Source organism: Sciurus carolinensis, chromosome 1, assembly GCF_902686445.1.
Source record: "Sciurus carolinensis chromosome 1, mSciCar1.2, whole genome shotgun sequence".
In the NCBI taxonomy this organism is placed as follows: Eukaryota; Metazoa; Chordata; class Mammalia; order Rodentia; family Sciuridae; genus Sciurus; species Sciurus carolinensis.
Genome location: NC_062213.1, coordinates 104,513,308 through 104,531,169, shown reverse-complemented (window position 1 = coordinate 104,531,169; position 17,862 = coordinate 104,513,308). Strand labels below are relative to the sequence as shown.

The 17,862-nt window shown below is 36.0% G+C and overlaps 1 protein-coding gene across 2 annotated transcripts in view; it reads right to left on the bottom strand.

Moving 5' to 3' along the window:
* The window catches only part of Vtcn1 (V-set domain containing T cell activation inhibitor 1), a 185,525-nt gene that overhangs the window by 120,011 nt on the left and 47,652 nt on the right, over window positions 1-17,862 (bottom strand). For both annotated transcript variants that reach the window (XM_047559828.1, XM_047559824.1), the window contains exons 2-3: window positions 11,325-11,434; window positions 7,607-7,689 (exon numbers count right to left, since the gene is read on the bottom strand). In XM_047559828.1, coding sequence (XP_047415784.1) covers window positions 7,607-7,689; window positions 11,325-11,360 — 119 coding nt within the window. In that variant the 5' untranslated portion in view covers window positions 11,361-11,434. The remainder of the gene's footprint in view (window positions 1-7,606; window positions 7,690-11,324; window positions 11,435-17,862) is intronic.

Below are 17,862 nucleotides of genomic sequence, written 5' to 3'. Positions count from 1 at the left end.
AGCAAAATGATGTGACTGAGGCTGATTGGCATGGGAAGTAGTACTACCTTGGTCTGGACCTCACTGAGGTGGCATTTAAGCTGAGATTGGAACATTAGGAAGAATTTCCCCATGAAGACCCAGCAAAGGAATATTACAACAGAGAGAAAACCCACACTGTGTATCAAAGTTAGAGAATCAAATGTAGCAAATGCAAAAATTAATGACTAAATTTTCTTATTGATGACAGGATGAAAATAATTGAATTATTCATTCAAGAAGGTACAATAAGGATAAAAAATTCTTTGAAAAGGAGAAAGAAGATAATTTAGATAACAACCAAAATAAATTAATGCAGACAACAAAAAAGATAGACTCAATAAGCAAATACAAGTTTTAGTTATTTTTAAGCAACGCTATGGAAAATAAGCACCTAGTCAAGGATTTTAAAACCATGTATAAATATAAAAATAAATATAGAAAGCTACCCAATCTTTTAATAGAACTAAGAGAGCTCTAATTCCAAATCTCACCTAAAAAAGGAAAACCTTTGAAGGAAAATGAAAACATCAAACTCTTTAGAACAATCATGTTTAGTCATCTAGAATCAAAAACCTACCAGTATACTAAATGACTCATGCAGGGGATTTCAAGATGGCAGAATAGAGGAGGTTGCTTTCCTAAGTGCTCTGTGGTTTGAAACCAAGAAAGTAGACAGGCAGCTTCGCAGCAGGTGGGTGAACAAAAAAAAGAGGTGGGGGGAATAATTTTTATTGCAGGGGGTACCAGGGATTGAACTTTCTTCTCAGCAGCACATGGATCCCTCTCTAAAATAGACCATGTCTTAGGCCACAAAGCAACTCTTAGTAAATACAAAAAAATAGAGATAATACCTAGCATCCTATCAGATCATAATGGAATGAAATTAGAAATCAACAATAAAATGAAATATAGACGCTACTCTAACACCAGAGATGAAATAATACACTATTGAATGATGAATGGATAGAAGAATCAGGGATGAACTAAAAAATACTTAGAAGTAAATGAGAATAGTGACAAAACATATCAAAATCTCTGGGACACTACGAAGGCAGTGCTAAGAGGAATGTTCACTGCATTGAGATCATTCTTTAAAAGAATAGAAAGTTGACAAATAAATAACCTAACATTACATCTCAAAGTCCTAGAAAAAGAAGAAATCAACATCAAAAGCAGTAAAAGGCAGGAAATAATTAAAATCAGAACTGAAATCAATGAAATTGAAACAAAAAAAACTATTCAAAAAATCAACAAAACACAAAGTTGGTTCTTTGAAAAAAATCAATAAAATTGATAAGCCCTTAGCTACACTAGCAGAGAAAATGCAAATTACTAAAATTCACAATGAAAAAGGAAGTATCACAACTGCCACTACTGAACTACAGATGATAATGAAAACATTTTGAAAATTTATACACTAATAAAGTAGAAAATCTTGAAGTCATTGACAAATTTCTAGGGACATATGAACCACTCAAAGCAAATCAGGAGAACATACACAACTTAAACAGATCAATTTCAAGCAATGAAATTGAAAACACCATCAAAAGCCTACCAATCAAGAAAAGCCCAGGACCAGATGGATTCTCATTTAAGTTCTATCAGATCTTTGGAAGAAGAACTAACACAAATCCTCCTCAAATTATTCCATGAAATAGAAAAGGAGGGAACCATTCCAAACTCATTCTATGAAGCTGTATCACCCTGATACCAAAGCTAGACAAAGACACATCAAGAAAGAAAACTTCAGACCAATATTCCTGATGGACACAAATTCTTAATAAAATACTGGAAAATCACATACAAAATTGTATTAAAACAATAGCGCATCATGATCAGGGATGCAAGGTTGGTTCAACACAGAAATCAATAAACATAATTCATCACATCAATAGACTTAAAGACAAGAATAACATGATTATCTCAATAGATTCAAAAAAAGCATTTGACAAAATACAGCATCCATTCATGTTCAAAACAGTAGAAAAACTAGGGATAGTAGGAACATAACTTCAACATCGTAAAAACTATATATGCTAAACTCAAGGCCAACATTATTCTAAATGGAGAAAATTTGGAAGCATTTCCTCTAAAAATTGGAACAAGACAAGGATGCCCTTTTTCAACATTTCTACTCAACATAGTCCTGGAAACTCTAGCCAGAGAAATTAGACAGACCAAAGAAATTAAAAGGATATGAATAGGAAAAGAAGAACTCAAACTATCACTATTTGCTGATGACATGATTCTATATTTAAAAGACCCAAAAACTCCACCCAAAAACTTCTAGAACTCATAAATGAATTCAGCAAAGTTGCAGGATATAAAATTAACCCCCATAAATCAATTGTGTCTTATACATCAGTGATGTATAAACTAAAAGAAAAATTTGGAAAACTACCCCATTCACAATAGCCTCAAAGAAAATAAAATATTTGAGGATCAATCTAACAAGATAGGTGAAAAACCTCTACAATGAAAACTACAGAACACTAAAGAAAGAAATTAAAGAAGACCTTAGAACATGGAAAGATCTTCCATGTTCTTGGGTAGGCAAAATGGATATTGTAAAAATGGCCATACTACAAAAAGCACTATACGAATTCAATGCAATTACCATTAAGGTTTTGATAATGTTCTTCATAGAAATAGAAAAAGCAGTCATGAAATTCATTGGGAATAATAAGAGGCCCACAATAGCCAAAGCAATCCTCATCTAGAAATGTGAAGCAGGAGGCATCACAATACCAAACTTTAAATTATACTACAAAGCCATAGTAACAAAAACAACATATTGGCACCAAAACAGACTTGAAAACCAATGGTACAGAATAGAAGACAAAAACAAACCCACATAAATAGTTTTCTCACACTAGACAAAGGTGCCAGAAACATTCATTGGAGAAAAGATAGCCTCTTCAACAAATGGTGCTGGGAAAACAGGAAATCCTTATGTAATAAAATGAAATTAGACTCCTATCTCTCACCCTGCACAAAACTCAACTCTTAGTGGTTCAAAGACCTAGGCATTAGATCAGAGACCCTGCACCTACTGGAAGAAGGAGTCAGTCCAAATCTCCATTATGTTGGCTTAGGAACCAAATTCCTCCACAGGACTCCTAAAGCACAAGAAGTAAAATCAAGAATCAATCAATAAACTACTCCACACCTGGAGATTAAACAATATGCTATTATATGATGAATGGATAACAGAAGATATTAGGAAGGAAATTAAAAAATTCTTAGAGGTAAATGAGAACAAAGAAACATCATGTCAAAATCTCTGGGACACTATGAAAGCAGTACTTAGAGGAAAATTTATTTCATGGAGCGCATTTAATAAAAGAAGTAAAACTCAACAAATAAACGACCTAACACTACAGCTCAATGCCCTAGAAAAAGTAGAACAGACCAACACCAAAAGTAGTAGAAGACAGGAAATAGTTAAACTCAGAGCTGAAATCAATGAAATTGAAACAAAAGAAACAATACAAAAAATTGACAAAATAAATAGTTGGTTCTTCGAAAAAATTAACAAAATTGATAAACCTTTAGCCACACTAACAAAGAGAAGACTAGAGAAAACCCAAATCACTAAAATTCGGAATGAACAAGGAAATATCACAACAGACACGACTGAAATACAAAACATAATTAGAAGCTATTTTGAAAATCTATACTCCAACAAAATAGAAAATTTCGAAGACATCAACAGGTTTCTAGAGACATATAATTGCCTAAACTGAACGAGGAGGACATACACAATTTAAATAGACCAATTTCAAGTAATGAAATAGAAGAAGTCATCAAAAGCCTACCAACAAAGAAAAGTCCAGGACCAGATGGGTTCTCAGCCGAGTTCTACAAAACCTTTAAAGAAGAGCTCATTCCAATACTTCTCAAAGTATTCCATAAAATAGAAGAGGAAGGAACCCTCCCAAACTCATTCTATGAAGCCAATATTACCCTGATACCTAAACCAGACAGAGACACATCGAGGAAAGAAAATTTCAGACCAATATCCTTAATGAACATCGACGCAAAAATTCTAAACAAAATTTTAGCAAATCGCATACAAAAACATATTAAAAAGATAGTGCACCATGATCAAGTGGGTTTCATCCCAGGGATGCAAGGTTGGTTCAACATTCGGAAATCAATAAATGTCATTCACCATATCAATAGACTTAAAGTCAAGAATCACATGATTATTTCAATAGATGCAGAGAAAGCATTTGATAAAATACAGCACCCCTTCATGCTCAAAACACTAGAAAAAATAGGGATAGTGGGAACATTCCTTAACATTGTAAAGGCCATCTACGCTAAGCCCATGGCTAATATCATTCTAAATGGTGAAAAACTGAAAGCATTCCCCCTAAAAACTGGAACAAGGCAGGGATGCCCTCTTTCACCACTTCTTTTCAATATCATCCTTGAAACTCTAGCCAGAGCAATTAGACAGACCAAAGAAATTAAAGGGATATGAATAGGAAAAGAAGAACTCAAACTATCCCTGTTTGCTGATGATATGATTGTATACTTAGAGGAACCAGGAAATTCCACCAGAAAACTTTTAGATCTCATAAGTGAATTCAGTAAAGTAGCGGGATATAAGATCAATGCACATAAATCTAAGGCATTTTTATACATAAGCAATGAATCTTCAGAAAGAGAAATTAGGAAAACTACCCCATTCACAATAGCATCGAAAAAAATAAAATACTTGGGAATCAATCTCACAAAAGAGGTGAAAGACCTCTACGATGAGAACTACAGAACACTAAAGAAAGAAATTAAAGAAAACCTCAGAAGATGGAAAGATCTCCCATGTTCTTGGATAGGAAGAATTAATATTGCCAAAATGGCCATACTACCAAAAGTTCTATACAGATTCAATGCAATTCCAATTAAAATCCCAATGATGTACCTTACAGAAATAGAGCAAAAAATTATGATATTCATCTGGAAGAATAAAAAACCCAGAATAGCTAAAGCAATCCTTGGCAGAAAGAGTGAAGCAGGGGGTATCACAATACCAGATCTTCAACTCTACTACAAAGCAATAGTAACAAAAATGGCATGGTATTGGTACCAAAATAGAAAGGTGGATCAATGGTACACAATAGAGGACACGGACACAAACCCAAATAAATACAATTTTCTCATACTAGACAAAGGGGCCAAAAATATGCAATGGAGAAAAGATAGCCTCTTCAACAAATGGTGCTGGGAGAATTGGAAATCCATATGCAACAGAATGAAACTAAACCCATATCTCTCACCATTCACGAAACTAAACTCAAAATGGATTAAGGATCTCGGAATCAGACCAGAGACCTTGCATCTTATAGAAGAAAAAGTAGGTCCAGAGCTTCAACATGTCAGCTTAGGACCAGACTTCCTCAACAGGACTCCCATTGCACAAGAAATAAAAGCAAGAATTAATAACTGGGATAGATTCAAACTAAAAAGCTTTCTCTCAGCAAAGGAAACTATCAGCGATGCGAAGAAAGAGCCTACAGAGTGGGAGAAAATCTTTGCCAATCATACTTCAGATAGAGCACTAATCTCCAGAATCTATAAAGAACTCAAAAAACTCTACACGAAGAATGCAAATAATCCAATCGACAAATGGGCTAAGGAAATGAATAGACACTTCACAGAATAAGATCTACAAGCAATCAACAAACATATGGAAAAATGTTCAACATCTCTAGTAATAAGAGAAATGCAAATCAAAACCACCCTAAGATTCCATCTCACCCCAATTAGAATGACGATTATCAAGAATACAAGCAACAACAGGTGTTGGCGAGGATGTGGGGAGAAAGGTACACTCTTACATTGCTGGTGGGGCTGCAAATTAGTGCAGCCACTCTGGAAAGCAGTGTGGAGACTCCTTAGAAAACTTGGAATGGAACCACCATTTGACCCAGCTATCCCACTCCTTGGCCTATACCCGAAGGACTTAAAATCAGCATATTACAGAGATACAGCCACATCAATGTTCATAGCTGCTCAGTTCACAATAGCCAGATTGTGGAACCAACCTAGATGTCCTTCAATTGATGAATGGACAAAGAAACTGTGGTATATATATAAAATGGAATATTACTCAGCCATAAAGAATGATAAAATTATGGCATTTGCAGGCAAATGGATGAAATTGGAGAATATCATGCTAAGTGAGATAAGCCAATCTCAAAAAACCAAAGGACGAATGATCTCGCTAATAAGTGGATGATGACACATAATGGGGGGTGGGAGGGGTTAGTGTTAGGGTTAGAGTTAGGGTTACGGAGGGGGGCAAGAATGGAGGAAGGAAGGACTGTATAGAGGGAAAAGAGGGGTGGGAGGGGTGGGGGGAAGGGAAAAAATAACAGAATGAATCAAACAACATTACCCTATGTAAATTTATGATTACACAAATGGTATGCCTTTACGTCATGTACAGAGAAACAACATATACCCCATTTGTTTACAATAAAAATAAAGAATCAATCAATGGCATTGTATCAAACTAAAAAACTTCACAGCAAAGGAAACAATCAAGAACATGAAGAGAGAACCAGCAGAATGGGAGAAAATCTTTGCCACCTGCATCCCAGATACAGCATTAATCTCCAGGATATATAAAGAACTCAAAAAAATTAACACCAAAAAATGAGTAACCCAATCAATAAATGGGCAAAGGAACTGAATAGACACTTCACAGAAGAAGAAATATGAATGGTCAATAAATATATGAAAAAATGCTCAACATCACTAGCAATTAGAGAAATACAAATTAAAACTATACTGAGATGAAATCTCAGAATGGCAATTATCAAGAATATAAGTAAACAATAAATGTTGGCAAGGAAAAAGGTACATTCATACATTACTGGTGGAACTTCAAATTGGTGCAACCACTCTGGAAAACAGTATGGATTCCTCAGGAAACTTGGAATGGAACCACCATTTGACTCAGTTATCTCACTCCTTGGCCTATACCCAAAGAACTTAAAATCAGCATACTCTAGTGACATGGTCACATCAATGTTCACAGCAGCTTAATTCACAATAGCTAAGCTACGGAACAAACCCAGGTGCCTTCAATAGATGAATGAATAAAGAATTTGTGATACATATACACAATGGAATATTACTCCGTCATAAGGAAAAATGAAATCACATTATTTGCTGTTAAATGGATGGAACTAGAGGCCATCATGCTAAGTGAAAAACCAAAGGCCAAATGTTCTTTCTGATATGTGGATACTTACTCACAATGGGGTGGGAGGTCAGTAGAATGAATCAGACATAACTTTCCTATTTTTATATATTAATACATGACCAGAGTAACTCTACATCATGTACAACCACAAGAATGGGAAGTTATGCTCCAGGTATGTATGATAGGTCAAAATGTACTCTACTGTCATGTCTACTAAAAAGAACAAACAAAAAAATTTTTTTAAATAAATGACTCATGCTTCACAATCAAGAAACTTTCATTCCAGATATGCTAAAATAACAGGATTTGAAAAAAATATTAATATAATGTGTCATATCATTTCCCCCCCCAGCAGGTAGTACCTACCTTGTAATCACGATGGATAAGTGAAGTCTTTTAATATGATGCAACTGCTTAACAGGTGTGAGGCTCTCCCTAGGATTTGGAGGCTGAGACAGGAAGACAGCAAGTCAGGCCAGCCTGGGCAACTTAGTGAGACCCTGTCTCAGAAGAGGGGGAATATGGCTCAGTGGTTGAGCACTTATCTAGCATGAACAAACTCCTGGATTAAATCCCAGTGCCCCCAAACAAAAACCAAAAAGATTCTACACCTTTGGACTGGGAGTACAGTTCAATGGTAGTGTGTTTGTCTAACACACACAAAGATCCAGGTTCATTACACAAAATTGCAAATCATAATAATAATCATCAACACTTTTTCTGATTAAGAGTTACTCTGGCAGCTTAGAAGAAAAAACTAATTTGGACCCAGCTATCCCACTCCTTGGTCTATACCCAAAGGACTTAAAATCAGCATACTACAGAGATACAGCCACATCAATGTTCATAGCTGCTCAATTCACCATAGCCAGATTGTGGAACCAACCTAGATGCCCTTCAGTTGATGAATGGATAAAGAAACTGTGGCATATTTATACAATGGAATATTACTCCGCAATGAAGAATGATAAAATTATGGCATTTGTAGGCAAATGGTCGAAATTGGAGAATATCATGCTAAGTGAGATAAGCCAATCTCAAAAAACTAAAGGACGAATGATCTCGCTGATAAGCGGATGAGGACATATAATGGGGGTGGGAGGGGTTAGCATTAGGTTTAGGGTTAGGTTTAGAGTTAGGCTAAGGAGAGCGGTAAGAATGAAGGAAAGAAGGACTGTATAAAGGGAAAAGGGTGGGAGGGGTGGGGGGGAAGGGAAAAAAAAGAAACATCATTACCCTATGTAAATGTAAAAAAATAAATAAAATAAATAAATAAATAAATAAATAAATAAATAAATAAATAAATAAACTAATTTGGACCCTTATGTTTCAACAAGTAAAAGATAGAAGACATATAATACCTACAATGAAAATAATAGCTGGTCTCCAAAAATAAATTAAAAAATAAAAACAGTAATAGATAAACAATGCAAGAACTTAAAGCCAGAATTGGAAGCTTCTGTACTGATAACTAAGGCCTTGGGGTGAGGATATGAGATCTAGACATTGGCTCTACTGGCCAATATTTTTGTTCATTAGGAGATAAGATATATATATATAGTTTGGGGCCTGTATAAAATGGGAGACTATGACTAAGATCACTCATGAAATTTGGATTTGAAGGATGCTCCCATGAACTAGGTGCACAAAAACTTGTCCCCTGGCTCAGGAAAGTGGTAGGAAAATTTCTATCTGCTGAGGACTCTGATCAAAGGAAAAATTCTTCCTTAAGAAAAGTTGGCTCTATGCTTTGTATGAGTGTGGAACCCAAATGCACTCTACGCAGGTGATGTAGACATCCCCAAGACAAGAAATTGCTGTAAAACTGGTCTGAGGTCAGAAAAATCCCTGACGCTCAGCAGATGCAGGTGTACATTCCAACATCCAGAGCAGGGGTCAGCAGGGTAAGGCCCATGGGCCAAACACTGCCTATGGCTTGTTTTTGTATGAGTTGGATTTTAAGAATGGTTTTGACATTTTTTAAGGTTTTTTTTTAATTTAATTTAATTTAATTTAATTTGCTTTTACAATTTTTTGTTTGTTTGTTTTAATGAAAGGAAGAAGTGGAAGAGGAGAGAACATAGAAACCATATATATATAGTCTGTAAATCCTAAAATATTCACTTACCCTAACCCTTTACCAAAAAAAAAAATCTTGCCAATCTTTGACAGAACAAAGAAAATCTGAAGGGGGAAATATCCCCATTGAAGATCAGCTTACATGAATTTTTATGTTACAAAACCAACCACTATTTAGGAAAATCAATAGACTCAACAAGTACTAGAAAGCAGCTTTGCAAATTTTAGACATGAGCACAATCTGAAGAGACTACTTAATATGTACTTTTAAAATAAAGTGAAAAGATAGATGTTTTAAAAAATCTTTTATGAAAGAAAAATCTAGCAATTTGAATTAAAATTCAAAGGAAAAATTAAGTATCAGATATAAACACAATTGAAGAACGGATTATTTTACCAGAAGGTAAATCTAAGGAAATAAATCAGAGTGTAACACAAAGGGATAAAGAGATAATAAATATAAAAAAAGCAAGTTAAGAGTCAGAAAGGATAGATTAAGGAAGAGCAATTAGTTGTAGTTCCAAAAGGAAAGGTTAAAAGAAATGAGAGAAAAGAAATATTTGAGGAGACAAAAAGTTAGGAATAGAACAACCATTTGACCCAGTTACCTCACTCCTCGGTATATATTCAAAAGATTTAAAATCAGCATACTACAGTGATGCAGTCACATCAACGTTTATAGCAGCTCAATTCACAGTAGCCAAGCTATGGAGTCAACCTAGTTCCTTTGAACAGATAAATGGATAAAGAAAATGTGGTATATATACACAAGGGAGTATTCGTCCACCATAAAGAAGAATGACTTTATGGAATTTACTGGTAAATGCATTAAGCTGGAGAATATCATACTAAGTGAAATAATCCAGTCCCCAAAAGTCAAAGGTCAAATGTTTTCTCTGATATGTGGAAGCTAATCCAAAATAAGGTGTGGGGAATAAAAACAAGAAAAAAAAAGAAGAAGAAGAACAGAGGAAAGATCAGTGGAGTAGACAACAGAGGAGGGATGGGATAGAAAAACAGTGGAATGAATTTGACCAAACTTTCCTATGTACATATATGAATATTTCACAGTGCATCTCATTATCATGTGTATCCTCAAGACACTAATTTAAAAAATAACTATAAGTAAATACCAGAAAGATCAGTAGAATAGAGGGAAGGGAAACAGGAATGGGAGGAAGGGAGCGGTACTTGGGACTTAATTTTCACAAAGGATATTCCATGCTTTTATAATTATGTCAAAATAAATGCTATTGTCATGTATAACTAAAAAGAACCAAAAAAAATTTAAGGGAAAGTTAATGAGAATTATTCAGAAATGATAAAAATGTAAATCCTTGTGTTCAACAAACACACTGTCTTCTGCAAGATAAAAGATAAATAAATCTAACATTAAACACATTATGATAAATGATTGAACACAAATGAAAAAAAAAGAAAAATTAAAACTAAGCAGAGAGGAAATACAAATGATCACTGTGACAGAGGTTGTTATATAGGTACCTAAATATATTCTAAACCTTCTGGGAAAACAGAGTTGTAGTTGGATATAGGGATGCTAATTCAGCATTTGATGAGTAAAGCATGTCTTGTAGATTTGACTTTAGAATCATGTAATATTTTACATAATTAGGAAACCAATTTAAAGTTTAAAAAAAGCAATCGCTAAAAGTAGAAGCTAAAGAAAATAATCCTAATTTGTATCTAAATGGTGGCATAACCACATGTAAAGGGACTAGTAAAAGGGACTTTTAAACAAGGTAATGATTCTGTATCTCTGGTGGTATATACTCTAAAAACGAAAAAAAAAAATTGCAAAAATATTTTAACTATTTACAGTAATCATATTGTTGATGATGGCAATGATATTATTATGTGTGTGTGTGTGTGTGTGTGTATAGGCTAAAGCATATACATAATTATGGTAATACATTAGTCTATTACAACTGCCATAACAAAATACTACTAACTGGGTAACCTAAACAACAAAAATTTAAATTCTTACATTTCTGAGGCTAGAAGTCCAAGATAAAGATGCCATCGCAGTTGGTTTCTGGTAAGTTCTCTCTTCCTGGCTTGTACATGTGTTCTCAGATGGCCTTTCCTCTATATACACTGCCAAAGAGAAAGAGGGAAAAAACTCTTCGATCTCTTTCAATTCTTATTAGGACACCAGTCCTATCAGATTAAGGTTTTACTCTTATGACCTTATTTAGACTTTAATTACCTCCCTAAAGGTCTTCAAATATAACCACATAGGAGTTAAAGTATCACTAAATGAATTCTGAGGGAACACATTTCAGTCTATAACAGTTCCACTGAAAATTGAAATTTTTGATATGGGAGAAAGAAAATATAGATGAAAGATTAATAAGACTGAGTAAAAACCATATACTCCTGAATCTGTATAGAAACTATTATGTTAGTCAACTTTTCATCACTATAACTAAATACCTGAGATAAATACCAAGGTTTACTTGAGCTCACAGTATTGAAGGTTCTAGTCTATGATCAGGCAGACTTATGGCTTTGAACCTCTGCTAGGTATGCTAGCTGGCAATGGGGCTAGATAGTGGGGATCACATGGCAGGACAAAGCTGCTCACATCCCAAGCTGGGGATCAAAGAGGAAGAGGAAAGGGCTTGGATTCAGGGCATACCCTCCATGACCTCAGTACCCCCAGTTAGGCCCCAGTCCTGAAGGTTCTGCCACTTCCCAATAGTGCCTCCCTTTGGGTCAAGTCTGTAACACATGGCTTTGAGGGATATCAATCAATACAAGGTCATGGTGTATTATCTATGATATGATATGTATAAAATAAATATATACTGCATTTATCCATTAATGAGGCTTAGAAAAAAAAGACCAATCCAGTAAGAATGAGACCACTAGGGCCCAGATTATAGTCTCTGAATATCATTTTTTTCCCCAAATGAATGGGAGCTCCTTTGAAAACTGTCCAATTCTAAGCTGAGAAGGAAAATGTACAAGTTGAGCAGAGGGTATCTTGTCCCAGATAAAAAGAAGTGTTCCAAAGTTAGCATTTCAGTGGGCTCATGAACCAACTTGAGCAGTTTTACCCTAGTCAAAGATGGGATCATTTGATTTCTGGAATTGATTTTGTCTACATCATATATAAATTTGATTACCCATTTCGATAAGCTAATTCTCTTAATTGTCTGATATTTCTTGAATAAATTCTATTCTACTTTAAGTAGGTCAGAACTGCTCTTGTTACTTAGAACTAAAACCTGACACTCTGAGGAAACTTGCCTCATACAATCTAAATCATAATAGACATTCAGGAAATGTTGATTTCCTTCCTAGGAGTCAAAAATTTATAAAGACTTATTTTCAGATATTAAGAACTGTATGGGAAATGTTTTCTCTATATACAAAGGAAATTCCTTCTCTCTTCACAACCTCCATACCTCTCCCTACTCGCCCCCCACCCCTATTCAAGGGAAGAAAGTCGGTAAACAGGTTGGTCTCAGTCCAAGGTTTTGAGTTGGGCCCTATTTTAGTCTGTGTGGGCACTGTGTTGAAATGTATGAGCCCTGCTGTCCTGCATTTTCTGCTTCTTGCCACAGGGAAGTAAGAAGGGACATAGGATTTCTTACTCCACATGGTGCCAGAGGGTAAATGACCATATGCTATGGTCTGGCATATTGGTTGATAGGGCCTGGATCTCCCTATCAACCAATATGACTAACATTTCAATTTGAAGACAAATAAAAAATCCAGGGAGACACTGAGGCTCAAGCCATGTGCTCAAGCCCATCTTTTAGCAGGTATCAGGATCTTAGCTCAGCCACGAACAGTATCCTTCATTGATTCTCATTTGCTGCTGTTCCTTGCCTTTCACAGAACTCCCCTGGAAATCTAATGGCATGATACGACACTTGAAATGGGGAAGCTGCCAAAGAGGGAAGGCCACACCATTAAGTAACAATCGAACCCTTCTCTCCTCCCCATGGAACCACAAGAGATGGGAAGTAGAAAATGCAGCAGGACCCATGGGTGCTGGTGCTTCAACACAGTGCCCCTGAAGTTTATGTGAAGGGGCTTTTGACAGGTGGTATTAGAGTATAAAGAGGGAGAGGAGGAAGCCAGTGGGAGGAGAAAGAAAGAGGAGTAAGAAGATGACTTCTTCCACGTTCTTCACTCCATTTTCTTTGCCTCATCCTCTCTCCCTCATTAATTCCCACCCACACACCCAAGGAAGAGTAGTCAAAGGGTAATGAGGATGAGGCAAGTTCATGGATATTTTATTGGCCGCATCATTTTCTTGGGAATTCATGTCTTGGGAATTTCTCTTTAGTACCTCTGATGTGCTGAGAAGTTGCTTCCATCACCTCTACTCCAAATTTTAAAGAGAAACTCATTTTGCCTCCACTGGCATGCTTTTCCTTGGGTTCATCACTTTTTGCTATTGAAAAGTTAAAATATAGAAGCCTGAGAAAGTTATAAACTTAGGGGGAAAGTGCTAAGAAGGGCACTTAGGCTTGATGTTTAATTTTGCTTTTAGGTAAGACATAAAGAATCCTTCCATAACTAATCCCCAGCTTCTCAATGGCCTAGAGTAGTTCAGGGCCAAAACATCATAATACATACCTTTTCCTGGCCCTATCCTATGAACTTGATATCACCCTGGTAGACCCCATGGGCAAGGGCATAACTCTGGCAAAACAGGATTCAGCATTCAGAACCTTGGATCCAAACCTATTATTATCCCCAGAAATATCATGTCACTCAAAACAAGCAACATGGGTGATAATAATCTGTCGTTCTTAAGGCCATTTGTATGGTTAATGCCTTGGTGGATGAACACTCTGCTCTGAGTCCACCTGAGCGGTGGCTGCTCACGACAATCAAAAGGTGCAACCAGAAGACCCCAGGTCTTGGAAGTTGTTGCTGCGCACTCCAGGAAAGTTCTTCTCCTTTCCTGGCCTTGCCTCTGATTACTGATGCCTCCATCAATCCCTTTCTGATAAATCTCCTGGTGCTCCCCAACTTTAAGGAAACCTGTTTCTTATGGAAATTCTGGGAAATCCATAATGGTTGAGGTGATGGCTTCTAACAATGGAAACTCAAGTTGAAATGTGAATGGATTACTCTGCTTGAAAAAATGGTCTTTCCAAGGCATAGACTTATTGCCTTATTTTAGGATTATTCCCAAGTCACTTATAGGGGTTTCAAATGCCATCTCAGGTCCTCTGCTTCCCTCTTCTGGCCAACCAAAAGGAATCTTTATAGCTGTTTAGAGTTCAGGGAAGGGATGAATATGATGGTACCTAGTCATAGAATCAAATCATAATCACCTAACAGTCACTTTTCAATAAATTTTTTTTAAAAAAGCAATACTCAGGAAGTGAGGTAAAAATAGCATCATGACATTTTAAACATCCTCACACTAAAGGCAATTATGACATCTATCCTACTGTATAGTGAAGGGAGTATTAAACCAACAGTTCCCATTGAGTTACCAATGTTTTTGCAGAAAGGGTTGTGACCAAATAAATTTGGAAATTTTTAGGGTAATGTAAGTTACAAAGGTTTTTTTGTTTTTGTTTTTGTTTTTAACTGAAAAATCGCTCAGGGCATTGAAATTTCTAATGTGCCCTGTGAATCCCCCTTGGGAGCTAGAGCCTACAGTTTTTGATCAATGAATGAAGCCTTTTCTGAGAAGCCTCCCAAGAGTTAGCCATCTTGCAGAAGACTTTGGGGGAAATGTGACACTAGATACTGAAGAGTTGAACAAAAAAAGAAAGCTCACATTTGAAATGAGGCGTGTCAACATCAGACCCAAGAAAGCAAATGACCACAAATTCCTTTTGAGGTGACATTTAACTTAATTTTAATTATAAAGCTTAGAGTTGAAAAGGACCCTAAAAGCCATACAGGTTCCTTGAAGTTCAGTCCCACCATTTTGTAGATAAGGCACGTGAGACTCAGAGAGCTATAAAGAAAGTCTCAAAACCCAATGAAGAAATGCTCCTTAAAAATCTATTTGTGGGAGTCCAGAACTCATGACCATTTTCCCCAGAAAAGCTATCAATTGCAAAGGATCTGCATTTTGACATATTAAATGAGCAGGTTGAAAAAAATCTTAATTTAGGAAAGTATGTATCAGGCCATCTGCTTCACTGGAAGGATGAACGCAAGATGTTACAGTGTTTGACAAAACAAAATCCAACTTATTACTCATTTATAAACCCACGGAAGGCACTTTTATCAAAGTCATCATCCTCATTCATACATCAAATAGAAAGTCAAGAAATATAGTTTGTGTTAAACTCCAAAGTGCTTTGATGCTTTTTCATAAATGTTGGCACATTTTGGAGAGCGCCACAGCCTTCCATATCAGCTAAGACTTCTCTGGTTGCTCGCGACAAGAACGCTGCTCCAACTGGCGGCAGAATAAAAGGGGGTGGTCATTGTTGGAAAGCTCATCTAACAAAAGGAAGAGTTAGTGGGTGACTGAAGGGGCCCAAACTTCTCACCTTATCTCTTGGTTTCTCTGTCAAACAGCCTTGCTTTCTACTAGAGATGGTATCTGCTGGGCTGTGGAGGGTCATAGCCTCACATCATCCCCACCAGAAAGGAACAGTATCAAGTTCAGAGTCCCATAGAAGGGTTCTGATTGGACTTGCTTGTTTGAGACATTTCTTTCTGAAACAAGCAGTATAGGACCTTAGGGAAGGATGATAGAATGGTGGGTGAAAGTATGGCCCGCAAAGTCAAACCTCTTAAGTTCCAATATTGAATACTCTGCCTACCTTCTGGATGATCTGGGACAAGTTGCTTAAGGGCTTGCCTCAATTTCCTTATTTATAGAATGGTGATAAAAATGGTATCTACTGATACAGTTTATATCATGGTTAAATGAGATAAAACATGTAAAGAATTTTATATAGTACCTGCCACAAGGTAAACAATTAATAATCATTAGCTATTGCCATTACTGGTTGAACTTCGAGGGTCAGGAGACCTGACTTAGATCAACCACTATGTCATCAAGCAGGCACTGACTAGCTTGTGCTATATTGCTCAACTCTTCCGCACCTTTGTTTTCCTCATCTATAAAATGTGAGTAAGAATGGTTCCTGTACCCCATTTGTGTGCAACGAATCAAAATTTTTAAAAAATTTTTAAAAGTAAGGGGAAAAAAAAGAGAGAATTGTTCCTACCTTGCAAAGTGGTTGCAAGAAATAAATGAGATGATAAATGTAAATCATTTAGCATCTTGGCTCACACATTGGAAGCGAGTAGCAAAAGTTATCATTAAGGCTGTGCAGATGGTCTATGAAAAGATGATAGCTCCCATTTGAATCATGATATTAGGAGCATTTCATTCATTTATTCATTCATTCAACTGATATTAATGGGATGTTTCTACTGTGCTAGGCACTGGGTTAAATTTGGAGAATATAGAATGATGAACAAGATAGACAAGGCCCTGAGCTCATGAAGTACATATCCTTGCAAGGCTTCTAGAAGAATTTTGTTCACTACAGGAAAAATAATAGCTGTAGGCTTCACCTACCAACTAGTAGACCCCTGACTTCTCTGTTACCACCATTCCTTCAGATTTCTTGTTTCATGCCTTCTCTCAAAAACATAGTCACCTTTACGATCGTATATCTTTCTGCTCTTGATAAATAGCCATGGCTGTTTGTATGTGTGTATACAAGTACCAAATGTATATCTTGTATTACATATATAAATTCTTTTTGATATTTTAAAGATCTGGTAGGTCACTTCTCTGTCCAGGAATTTCAGAGACCTGCCACCTTGATTAGGCTGATGGAAATTGAGGTCATTTCCATCAACTGATGAATGGATAAAGAGAATGTGGTATCTATACACAATGGAATCTGATTTGGTCATAAAAAAAGAATGAAATTCTGACATTTGAGACAGCATGTATGAGCCTGGAGGACATTAGGTTAAGAGAAATAACTCAGGCACAGAAAGCCAATTACCACATGTTCTTATTTACAGGTGGAAGCTAAAAATTTGACCTCATAGAAGTAAGGGAGTAGGGAGTGGAAGTAAGAGACTCTGGGAAAGTTGGGGTGAGATAGATGGTTAATAGGCACAGGGGTATAGTTGGATAGGAGGAATAACTTCCAATGTCCTATAGCCCATTAAGATAACTATATTTGACAACCATTGTATATTTTAAAATAGAATTTTGAATCTTCCCAATACAAAAAAAAATAAATGTTTGAGGTGATGTGTAATGCTAATTATAATTACTTTGATCCAATCATTACATGTTGTATACATCTACTGAAATGTCATACTGTCTTCTATAAATAAGTAATTATTATGTATCAATTAAAAATTAAAAAGCATAAAATGTAAAAATTACTTCCAGGTAGATCATAGGTTAAACTGGAAAAACAAATCAAAGAAACTTCTATCAGATAATATAGTAGAATAGATTTATGAGTTCTGGGCCAGGGAAGATTTCACAAGATAGCCAAAGCACTTTGTCATAAAAGAAAATTTGAAAAAGTTGACAAACTAAAATTAAG